This window comes from Fringilla coelebs (assembly GCF_963513975.1).
Source record: "Fringilla coelebs genome assembly, chromosome: 7".
In the NCBI taxonomy this organism is placed as follows: Eukaryota; Metazoa; Chordata; class Aves; order Passeriformes; family Fringillidae; genus Fringilla; species Fringilla coelebs.
Window position 1 is genome coordinate 26,525,860 of NC_140035.1, and position 12,895 is coordinate 26,538,754.

General features: G+C 41.3%; 1 protein-coding gene across 1 annotated transcript in view; it reads right to left on the reverse strand.

Annotated features, from left to right (window-relative positions):
- The window catches only part of BMPR2 (bone morphogenetic protein receptor type 2), a 105,752-nt gene extending 93,113 nt beyond the window's left edge, over nt 1-12,639 (reverse strand). Inside the window, exon 1 of the mRNA XM_084209661.1 lies at nt 11,701-12,639. Coding sequence (XP_084065787.1) covers nt 11,701-11,776 — 76 coding nt within the window. The 5' untranslated portion in view covers nt 11,777-12,639. The remainder of the gene's footprint in view (nt 1-11,700) is intronic.
- Between the last annotated feature and the right edge of the window lie 256 nt (nt 12,640-12,895).

Genomic DNA, 12,895 nt, shown 5'->3' on the forward strand with positions numbered 1-12,895 from the left:
CCCTCTTCCCATAAATGCTGTTTGAAAAACCCAAAGCTCGCTCTGTTCCTCTTCAGTTAAAGGGAGCTGAGTTTCCACTGGTGCTTTCTAATACTTATTGCTATAAAAGTGCACTTCAAACTTCCTCCCACCTCAACTAGATAATAAGCTTTTCCTTCAATCAAACATAATTAACAGCAATTCATTAAACCATTTCTTTCAAAAACCACCAGCCCTGTAAAATGAGGAGGAGCCAGCATTCTGCAATTCTGACCACATCCCTTCAGGTGAGACCCTCAGCTCCAGGACCTGTGCTGCTGGTGATGGCACTGAGCTCTCCAGTTGCCTTTGTGCCCACCACAGCACATTCTTCAGCTGCAAGGTCACTTTTAAGAAGGTGATTAGCCTGCCTTGTTTGCTGCAGGATGAATGATGCTCTCGTGCCTGTCTAGACTGAGACTCGATGGAATGCAGTTACCTCTGCACCTCGTATTCCCACACCTCAGGGAAGTGAAGCAAGCTTCAGTGTTATCAATGAAGCACTGAAACACACTGCTTTATGTCATTGCCACAAAGGAATTTACTATCGCATTCCATCGCATACGTCATCCTCCTGTGCTATTAAATATTTCAGCTAAATGCAATAACTGCTTGTTTGTGGCACTCCTGCATTTTACACCAGTTGGCTGCAGTTACATGTTGAAAGCACGTGTCAGTAACATAAAGGTAAATTCGTGACATGCTTATTCTAACCATCCTAAAAAGAATAACAAAAGCAAGGGTGGAGAAGGATGGACAAATCTAGGAAAGAATCAAGACACAAATACCTTCTTCTGTAATAACACTGGTAAACATCCAGCCAGGATGTCTAGTTTTATCTGGGGAAGCCAGGATATTGCAATAGGCTGACTTCTCTGTATTTCCTGGCAGTCTCAATAAAATGCCTGATCTCCAAAACCTCTGTCAAGTTCAAAGAACTACCTATGAATGTGTACAAGAATGTGTACAAATGAATAAAGTATTCAGAACACAGAAATACTAAAAAGGCTTGTGGGATTACACCAGCACCTTGTATAATAAGCATCTGGAAATAGAATATAACTGTACTGGACTTCATTGTCCCAGAGTGATTCTGGGTTTAAGCTTATAGCATGAACACAAAAACAAGAAAAAAAGCAACACTGAGAGGCTCAGAACTGGCATCACATCAGCACAGAAAGGGAAAAGTCACTTACTTATTAAATTTCCATTTAAACAGAGAACATTCACATAAATGTTCATTTCCCCCTCAGCAAAGATATAAAAGACAAGTTAGTTGATACAGTAAAAAAGTTCAGTATGTAGAATTATCTTGATTTATCTTCAATTAAAAGCCTGTCTAAAGGCTGTTGATGTCTTTGCATTTTTCTTTTGCATTATATGCATGAACATATTGCAGCAAGACTGGAAGTGATATACAACAGTGTCATTAAATGTATGCTGAATTCTGATGTCTGAAAACTATGGATTTAACTACATTTTAAGATTTGAACTTGGCAGAAAAGATACCATATGCACAACAAATACACTAAACCAGCACCAAGGAAAGCCATATCTCACTTGCTGTAATAAAGCAACACTAAAACACAGGTACTGTATGGAAAACGCCTTTCAGTCACTTCAATTAAGCACTGGTTTTCACTAATATGTAACAACAAATTTATGGAATTTTAATCATAATCAAAAAGATAAAGACATAAAGGTTGAGATTTTAAGAAAATTCTTATTTCAGTTAGTACAACTAACTGAAATAAGATTATTCAGGCTCTCTGTAAAAAGGTTCTGTAAATTTTTGCATTATATGCCACATAAAAACTTTTTTTAAATGTTCTTTAAAAGTTAAAATTTTGCTTTTCATCTGTTTCTTTACAGGTCAAACAAAAACCTGTTGCTGCTATTATCATGAGCATTGGCTACACACAGTGCAGTTCAGACAGAGTTCTAGGGCACAGTCTGGATTTACTGGCAATTTCAGATGCTTTCTCACTTAGCCAGTGCAAGCTTCCTTCTGAAACAGGGCATCCAGGAGTGAGAGGACAATGCACATTGCCCTGGTGCTACACACAATTCACTCTTCTTCACAATGGTTCTCCCAGTGTTTAATGAGAACCTTAATTAACTGCAGAGCTTTTTTTTTTCCACCTATCTTCTTCCCTCGTTATTGGATCACCAAGTCTGTTCCTAGTTTTGTTTATACCACATTAAAAGCCCATTCTTTATTTTTCTGCACGCCTTATTATGTTCTCAGCTCAGCTCTTTTGTTGCTAACCTTTCTCCCACTCTTCCAAAACCAGTCAAGAAAAATCAAGTTGCTGGCCATGATATCACTTTGGCAATATTTGCTTCCTTCACAGTATTTGCAGACCTTCACTTCTTCAAGATGAAAGACTTTGTTTTGATGACTACTTCAAAGTACATAACATCTGAAAAGTTGTTTCCACATTTAACTCTTCCATTCCTCAACAGAACTCAATGCAACATCCCTTTCAGTACATTCCCTCTTAAATGCCCCTAGTGATTTCCGCAGTGAAGTGACCCCTGCTCACAATATTCTTACAAGTCTCATATATTGTGGCACCGCTTATTATTCAACTGTCTTAGGACCTCACTGATTTTTTCCCCTGCACATTGCAAAATGAGAAGAAAATATTCTTATATTCTCCAAGTGAAACCACAAAGTTGAGTTATTATATTATTACTGTATCACTAGTGTACCTTACTTTAAACAACCCCCCTTCTCCCCATTTTAAAAATTAATTTACTCTGTGATGTCATATTTAGACTGTGTATTCCTGTACCCAAAGGCCACATCTTCAGTTTTAAGTAGCTATACAGTCTACATACAGATTAGTAAAATAATAATTAGGGGGTTGTTTTGCACACAAACATTCTATTCCAGTATTTCTTAAAATAAGGGAAGCTAAATTTTGCTGACAGCTTCCTTAATGCTACTACTTCTCTGACAGGAAACAATAAAAGACAACAAAGTCTCTCTATTTGTCACTTTAGATATTTCTAACTCTGTATGGAAAAAAATCAGGAAAAATACTGGATTTGAAATTCTTGGCTAAAACAATGAGAAAAAAACTGTGACCAAATAATTGTGGTCTGCTGCAACAGCATTAACTACTACAGATTAAATTTAACTAAAATTTAATTAGGTCAGATTCATCTTAGCATAACTAAAAGTAAATTATTTAACAGGTCCTGATAGAATCTGGATGTAATTAATAAGTGTAAAGTTTACCCATCCCACAAAATAAGCCATTTATGAGGACTTTTTGGAAATTAAGAACACCACGCAAACAGTAAATTTGCTACTATTAAAATATTAGGTTTTCGCAGCAGAACATACTGGTAGAATTTTGGTAACATACTGAATATCTAAGGATACACACACACACACACACACTCATATATACATGTATGTTTTACAACTCGTGTTCACTGTATCCGTGTCATACACATTAGAATTGAGAATTTGCATATTTTCTATACTAAAAAGTTTACAGAGATCCAAATAATGCCGCAGTGGGCATGAGGAATAATTTATCCTAACCTTTCCACATCTTTTTTCACTCATTTAAATTCACTGAGTCATTCATCCCTGCCTGCAGAGCCGAGTAAGAATAGCACAGAAGGCTGGAACGAGTTCTTCCACTTCTCGCAGCCGAGCGCGCTGCGGCGGCCCGGGCGCGGGGCTGAGCCCGGCTCCTGTTACAGCCCGGGCCCGCCCGGGGAGCTCGGCCGCGGCAGCTGCGCCGGCTGCAGCTCCCGGCCTGCGCCACCTCGGCCAGAAATAAAGGAAAAGAACTTCAAACATGCAAACATAAGAAACCAACACCGTGGTGGCATCCAGACGAACTTCATTACAGGGTTCCTTTTATCCTCCTCTGATTGCAGCTGAAATTATTTTAATACAGAAAGCTTCTTCTTGGGCTAAGTGCCTGCTTTGCATATCTATGGCAGTGCCACTGTCTAACTTAAAAGACAGCTGCTGCAAATTTCCTACTACAACCTTAGTTTTCTTCACCTTACTACATCGGTTATACATACCATTCATATCTCAGACAGGTAAATATAATAAAAATTTATATTTAAGAACCGATCATAATTTTAAAACATCTAAATTTTCAGCCAAGTCCCTTCTCTATAAATAAATATGGAAAAAATTTCTTGAGTTTAGGTTTTAAACAAATAAAAAGACTGACAAAAATTCACAGCATACAGCACATTATCTTCTGCAAAAAATACGTCCACACCAAGATTTTTGCAGCTTGGAAGGTACAGGAACACTAAGCCTCCCAAAGAAATCAGCTTTACTGACTTCTCTCTGAAGGACAGCATCAGAAGGAAGGACTAATTTTCAAGTACATTCAGCAACAATCTGACTACAACACAACCACTACACTAACAAAAGCAAGCATTTTTTTACAGTGGATAACTAAGCATACTGGTGTGAGATCATTTATTTAATATAATCACTACGAGAGAAAATGGCTTTAATGGTATCACAACCCACTACTTTTCCCAATACAAGTTTGTGAAGTCTAACAAAGGATTGTGGATTAATTTTAATTCTTGGGAAAATCTAATTAAGGTTCTTTAACATGGATAGTCTAAGAGTCTTGTATCAAGTATCTGCTGCTTTAATTGTAGAAATAAAATGTTTTATTTTTAACAGAAACCAAACCTTACTGAGGAAGTCTCATAAGGGAAAAGCAAGAGCAGTAGATCATGTTTAGTCAGTTGTTCTTGTCCCTGAACTACATTAAAGCTTCTCACACCAGGTACACCTGACCTGTGTGACCTATGGAGAGGGAACTGCACTTCATGCCAAGAATGACGAGCTTGAGATGACACTGCCAACGCCCAGGACTTTGATATTAATTAGGTGCTGCATTCTCCAATGTATAAACTAAGGAGCCCAATTAACATACGTGACCTATGATCATACTTACAGCCACCTCACCACCACCAAAAAACCCAAAAAAGCCTCTTACCCATCTTTGCTTACACCCATCCTGCTTACAACTCAAAACAGTCAAAGGATATATAGTAGAAGAAGCAGCATAAATGTCATCTTTTGGCTGGACATAATAGTAAGAGCTTCTGTACCGACTTGTTAGTGGCAGGTGGGCAAGGTAATGCAAGGTTCCCTGTACCACTGCCAATGTCATTGTCTGCCACTTACTCCAGCCCAGAAGGTGACAGTATGTACCTTCCCATTACTCCTGCTTAAACAAATAATAAAACTACTTTTCATGAACTTCATAGATTGAAGCAATTATAAATATATGCATTACAAAAACATTCAAAGGGACCACTGGAAAAGCTTGAGTTACAGCACTGTTGAAAAGAAGATCATAAGGAAGCTTGATGTGTGGGATATCTGAACTACAGAATACACACAGGACAATCAGCTAAATGCAGTTTTCAAAGTGTGAAAAACAATAAAATAGATTATATTGTCCATATCTAAAGCAGAAAGGTAATGCCATTTAAGTTACTCATACACACTGTGAAGTTCATAAATAAGCATTCAGTAAAATTATTTGGCCATTGTTTTGCAAGTTCAGTCAAAAAAATTGGCTACTACATTGTCTCAGAAACACTAGTTGTTCCACAAGCAGCAAACTAATTGCCTAGAAATGTGACTCTTCTCCCACACTTCTTAGCCAACTCCCACATCTCCCACAGAGGGATCCCTCATTCTCCCCCGGATCTCCTACAGCATGCCAAGTGAACAGGGAAAAATAATCTTCTGTACATAGTCCAGAGCAGTGTATGCACCAACACTTACATCCTGGGCTGAGTTTTCCCTTGAAAAACTTCTACCTTGGAGCTTTTTCCTCTATTCCTCTTTCAGTTCCTAATTTTTCATGAATATGGTAGCAAATTAATCTCTTGAGACTTTTCTCATCTTTCACATATGGTTGAAATTGGCTAGCAGATTACAGAGTTAGAGGTGGAGACAGAAGGGTTCACAGATGTCAGTCTTCTGGGTCCATAATGCATATTTTTCCTTCCTTCTCTCACAGAATAAACCAAAGAGAGAATACAGAGTACTGAGAGGCGCAAAAGGTAGACACATTTACAGTTCAAAACAGAACACACGATTGGAAGCAAACTCAGTAAGGCAACTGACAAAACTGACACATCCCAGTGACTTGAAACAAAATGGCATCACCACCCAAAAGCTTGTGGTTTCGAAACTTACAAGACTGAGGGAAAAAGAGAAGGGTAAAGACATCATCTGAATGACTCTGTGTCTCATTCATTTCACAAGAAAGAACAGAGATCTTCGAACTGCTACCTATAACTAAGCTTTCTCTCCCTTCCCAGTGCAGAAGGTTCATTCCACTCATTCTCCAAGGAAGTCTGACAAATGTTCAGACACTATCTCTGTCTGGCTGTCTAATACGCTTTGGTTCTCACCCACAGCAAACCAGACCCAATCCTTCATCCTTTCAAATCTCTCCTGTCCCAGCCTTTCTTCCTGCTCACCACACCCCCTGACTGACCTCTCCTATCAGATTCTCAGCAGCTCAGCCCAGCTCCCAGCTCTGCAATTAACACATTAACAGACATCTCCAGTCAGGAAGGCACCATCAGGAATCGAAATTCTGGGAAAAGCACAGTTCTCAAAATTTTTAAAAACTGAAAAATTGCATTTTAAAACACTGATGATCAACTCAAGGTTATCATCACAAATTACTGTAGCCAAAATCAAGACACTAAGCTTAAACACGGGAACTTATCTAAAGTGGTATTCCCTGGCAACTGCCTATGTATGTACACTACATTTTCAGGTGGATTGCCACATATTAATTATGGCATATCTTAAACAATCTTGCATTATAAAAGAGGCAAAAAAAAAAATCTACTACTGTTGCATTATGAAAAACATGATAATTAAGCACTGTAACAGGCCAGACTACCTAGACAGGCTGTGAAATCCCTCTTCACTGGAGATTTTAGAGATGTTAGACAGACATTATTATCTGTACTTATACAACCAGGCCATGGAGGAAACAGAGAAACAACTTCCAGCATTATGCTTCTGTGAACTTATGCTTCAGAAAAAAAATAAGAGGGGAAAAAAAACCACACCACCAAAAACCACAAACAAGTAAAAAACAATCAACCAAATAAACCCCACAAAAAAACCCAAAACAAAACACCATAAAATCCACACTGTAGAAAATCAGTTTGCATACTGAAATGTTAGTCTTTTGGGGAACAGTTCCTGTATTTTACTTATTCTTAAATTCAAAATCAAGCAGTGAGTAGCTCCACTAAGTCTACAATCTCAATAAAATTAATAGTTACTGCCTGTAAGCTATGCACAGATTCCAGTCCTACCCAACCTAAATCATCACCCAGCCTGTTTTATTCAGGGCATAAACATTTTGTTCCAAATGAAACTTTACACTCAGCTCACAGCCCTGGCTATAAAGTTATATTCTGCCCAGAAAGTGACAGCACATATTCATAGCACAGCCAGACTGAGTCCAAACACAATGCAGCTCCAGTACCAGGCACTCTGTTGTTAGAAATAAAACATTGCTGAAGAGACCAATATAAATTTCTTCTCTCTCCAGTGAGAAAGGCAGAGGAAAATGGTATCTGCCAAGGAAACAATGCCACTGACTATAGAAACTACTGAGAAATACTTAATGAAATATAAAAAGGAAGGGGAGCAACAACGCAGAAGTCAACAAATATTTTTTAGAACTTATTAGTGCCATCAAAATAACCACTTCAACAAACTTCACTGTAAGAATAATTTTAAGAAATACAGTTATGCTTCCCTCTTTGTCCAGGGTGAAGTGAGGTTGGCCTGCCTTCATCAGAGAAGGATAGGCAGACAATTGAGCCAACTTTTTATACATGGCTCCTTTGAGGGTAAAACCATTCACACTGGAGCAAGGTATCTGTGTAATGTCTCAGGGCTTGAAATTTGGGTTCCTTGGCCACCAGATGAGCACAGCTTCCATTTCCTCACAGGCTGTGTCAGCACTGCACAGTGCAGTACCCAGTACTGAAGTCTGCTTGGGAACTGAAGCACCTGAGTAAAACTATCACAGAGGCTCATACAGGCTGATTTACCTAATGAAAAAAAGGCTCTTCCCAGCAGGGTGAACGGCTTGCACAGCCACACAATTTCTTTACACACACACACATGCCCATGAAGGCCCAGCCTGGTGTCCAGGCTGCACTTGTGCTGTGGTTATCCTTCAGGCAACAGCCTGGCTTCCATTTCCCAGGCTAAGATTTCTGAGATGACTCCCAACCCAAACAGAAAAATAAACAGAATTTTTAGGTTACATTTGAAAAAAACCATAAACAATGGGTATAGCTCTAGTAAATAAGTAGAAATCGGGGTGCAGATAAGTTTCAAAAAACCCCACTGTTTAATATGCAAGATACACAGGGTCAGTTACTAATTTGAAACACTGAATTAGAAGAACTGAGTTGAATATCCAAAGGAGATTATTCCTCATTTCACCCAATTCACATTTCAGACAAATTATGTTGAGATACTAAAGTAACTTAAACTGGCAAGACAGAATTACAGAAAGATGCTTCAGTTCACTCATTTTAATTAATAATTAAAATTATAATTTAAAAAAAATTCAATCTCTATCCAATTCCTTTCACGCTTTAATTTTTTCAGCCCTATTGAACTGCACAGATACAGAATTATGAAAATACTCCCAAAGATAAAAGGATATTCTGTTTGCTTTAATTTTCACCTTATACTTTCTGCAAATAATTTACACATTAGACAATGGAATGCTGTCTACCCTGGACATGTATGCAGAAGGAAAAGTGGTTCAGTATTGCATATCACAGAACGTAAGCAAGTGAAATGAGGAAAGATTGTATCTTTAATATCTGGTCCATAAGAACACCCAAACAAAATTCTTTTGCAATACTGGGGAACAGCTCAAAGGTTCACCAACTACCTCTTCAGGCACAAACCCTCATGATTAACACACCAGAATCCTCTATATATATAAAGACATATTTATATATGTCTCACAGTTCTAAACAGAAGATTTAGAAGTATTTCAAATAACGTGAAAAATAAAGAACAAAGTGTTGCAAACCATTTTTGTCCAATACTGCTTTTTAAACCTTTACCCAAGACTGCTGTCAGTAAAATGTCCTCACTAAAGCATTTCTCTTTACAAAGACTAATACATTATTTAAAAGCAGACTTATCAGATAACTGTTAAGATCTGTATTTTGTGGAGGAAGCCAGTAATATTTTCGTCCTAATAATCAGCAAATATTTCTGCATCTAGAGCTAGTTCTTTATTATATCTTCAATTAGAAAGGGGAAGGAAGAATCACCGTCTTGCTTCATTCATATTCCAGACTATGAGTGGAACTATTATCTACAACCCCCCGGTAAGATTTTTTGTGTCATCTTCTTTATTCATCATTTTATCATCCCTTTCCTGTCCATATTGAGCCCAGGTCTTTGTGGAGCTCTCCCCAGAGAGGTCCAGATATTCTCCTCCAGACAGAAACTTAAAAACCTGTTATCAAAATACTTTCCCTCTGATGTCATGATTTTGCATTTATAGGCACTCAATTCTATACACTGCTGAGATATAGTATCTGTTCACTAATCAGAAGAAAGAATTAATAGGGGTTTCAAAGCTACAAAGGCAGCATTTTCACTCTGATGGGAGCATACAGTTCATACTTTGGGGGAGGGGAAGAGAAGAAAGAGTGTTGGCTCTTTCATGAACATAAAAGGGCAGAATTACACATTAGTGTAGCTTCCCCATGTATAGACATTTTTTTCTGAAATGCAGTATAAACTTAAAATCAGCCATTAGCTTCCTTAACCAAAGCTCAAATCATCCATGTAATTACTTTTACAGAGGATTATGACCAAGTTTTTTTTAAATGTGAATTGTTAAAAATTCACAATTAAGAAATAAATCACAATGGGAAAATAGGTTCCTATTCACAAACCAACCGACCAAGCTGGCATAGTTAATACCCTTTTAACAAGGCAGAACTGATGTACTGGGAATGCTGTTGCCAGGTCAGAATTGAAGGGAATTGGGTAAACCATGCAAATGGGCTCTTACAGCACCTGCCCAGCCCTTGGCCTGGTACAAATCTGTACTTGCTCCTTCACTAACCCTTCTTCATCAGGGCACAGAAATTACCAACTCACTGAAGTTTTCACAAAAGCAAAAAAAGCCTACACTTTTTAAAAAAATACATTTGAAAGAAAAGCTGAGATGCTGACCATTCTTGATTCATATGTGCTTTTAATACCAAGATTTTTGACCTTCAGAAGTCCCTTCTCCCAGGGAAAAAAAAAAAAAAAAAAAAGGAGAATAAACCAAAAACACTCCTTAGAAACGACCACAGAGAGACGCTGCAGACATCCATCTAAAATAATGGCAGTCAAAGGTCAGAATGATATAGGGAACATCAAGCTTTTAATTTATGAATCTTCCTGAAAGAGACCTCTTAGTAAGCAGAAGCAAGAAAATCAGGGAGTATCCAGTCAGAGAGACGCAGAAACTGCCTAAACATGTGTCATTTACAGGATTCTCCTAATAAAGACACCAAGTATCTTCAACTTTGATAAATTAATTTTAAGACTTCACTGAAACATAACATGGAAACCACCATCAGCTTGTTGGGTCATCTTAGCAAGATTCAGCAATTTTCCTCTGAAGATTTGCTTGTGAACTATATCCAGAAGATTACAAAATATCACGAAGAAAAAGCAAGCACTGCAGATTGGATCCCGATCAATACAACGACTGGAAAGTCGTAGGAGTCTTCTAAAAGTGCTGGAAAACGCATACTGCAAGAACAATTGGTATTCCTGCCTAACAAAGCTGGGTTACACTCGAAGGCTCCAACATGTTAATCTGTCACCGTGACAGAAAAGCAAAGGATGCCAGACCAACACACATCTCTTTTCCAACACCCTGCAATATCTAACGCTGAGCTTCCGAACACAATTAAAAATAGGACTAGAGTGTCCAAATATATGAGTAAGGATGCTCTTAGCATTTCTGCTTCCAACTTCTTGTTATAAAAAAAGAGTAGTCTTCAAGACCTTTCAGTATTCCTTAATAGTGTTTTTTGTGTTCTATAATCACAAGTGACAAAAGAAATAGCTGCATATTTGGTTCAGATCTCTCCAGGGGAAAAAAAAATACACATTAGAGTAATTCTGTTATAAAACTACAGCACATGTGTAAGGCCCCGAGAAGCACCGATGCTGATAAAATTAAAAATGGCTGTGCCCGAAGATCCCACAGCGAAACAGGCACAGCTCTGCTGACGATTAAAATATATATTAAAAATTCCTGCGTTACCTTACAAAGGGCGAGGTATGCAAAACAAAAAGATTATATATATTTCCAAAACTGAAGTAAGTTATTAGACAAGAGATGCAGATCTAAGCAAAGCATTCTTACTGAGTGCAGGTCGAGCTCATTTACACAATAAAGCAGATTTTATTCCCCGAGACACTCAACGTATCACGATTTCAAAACTTTTATCAGGCTTCCCCGCTGAAATAGATGCACACCACTCTGTAAGGAGGCACAGATGTGCCCAAATACCAGCGGACCCCACCCCCTTCCCGCTGCCAAAATGGCCAGTTCGTTCCACCCAGTGGCTACTCACCAGCCGCAGTGCCGAGCAGCAGGGTGGCACTGGAGAGCAGGAGCACCAGCACAAGGTGCTGCAGTGAGGCAGGCATACCTGGGCAAGCCACGGTTCGAGCCGGCAGGAGAAAAAAAAAAAAGGGGTTTAAAAAAAAAAAAAAAAAGCCAAACCCCGAAGAGAGGAAATTCCTCCTGCTTTCGCACAGCCTTCCTTAACTCTCTCGGTTTACAATCCCGTCTGGAAGGGCAAATGGCAGATGAGAGGAGCCGTCTTCTCTCTTACTCCATTACAGCCGCCTGCCTTCATGCCTCGGGAGCCGGCAGCGCTCAGCGGACACGGGGGAAGCGCCTGGCTCTGCCTCCCAGCCCCGCGGCATCTCCCCCGCCGGGGAGGACGGCGGCACGCTCCCGACCCCGCTGGGAACCGGGCTATTTCCCACGCAGCTTCACGACATCGAAGAAAGCGCCCGGTTGGGAAGGGAACATATCCAGACGCGCCCACAGCGGTGTCAGTCAGCGCGGGCCCTGCGGGCTGGCCGGGGCACGGAGAGCGAGCTAGGGGCTCACGGCGGCGGCGCGTCCCATCCCGGCAAAGGTCTCTGTCCTCTGGCCGCCCCTCCTCGCTGCCTCACGCTCCGGGGAAGGCGGCGGCGAGGCCCCCTGTTCTCACGGCTGCATCCCGGCCCATCTGCCTCCCGCGCCGAGCGGGCTCCTCCGCGCTGCCCCGGCCCCCGCCGCAGCACCGACGCCACCCCCGGCCACCCCGACAAAGGTGGGGCCCGGGGCGGCGAGGCCCCTCCTCGGCGGCTCCAGCTGCGAGCGCACCCGGCTGCTCTAGGCGGGCAAAGGCCCTTCCCGTTCTCCGCCTCCCGCCCCGAGTTTCCACAGCGCCGGGCAGCCTAGCCCGGCCTCCTCACGCCGGTCTCCGCTCAGCCCGTCCGCGCTGCCAGCGCCTTCCTCCCCCCGCGCCGGGCTCGCCGGCGAGGGGCCGCTCCGCCTCCTTCCCCTGCCCGCCGCCGGCTGCGGGCGGGAGCCGAGCGAGGGCCGAAGCTCCGCCGCCCGCGCCCCCTCTCGCCCGCCCGCCCCAACAGCACGGGCGGCTCCAGACACAAAGGGGAGTCGCTGCAGCCGCCGGCCCGGGCGCCCGTCCCGCCGCGCCGCCCCCGCCGCCCGGCTCCGCCCCGCACCATAGAGGTGGCTCCAGGTAGGCAGAG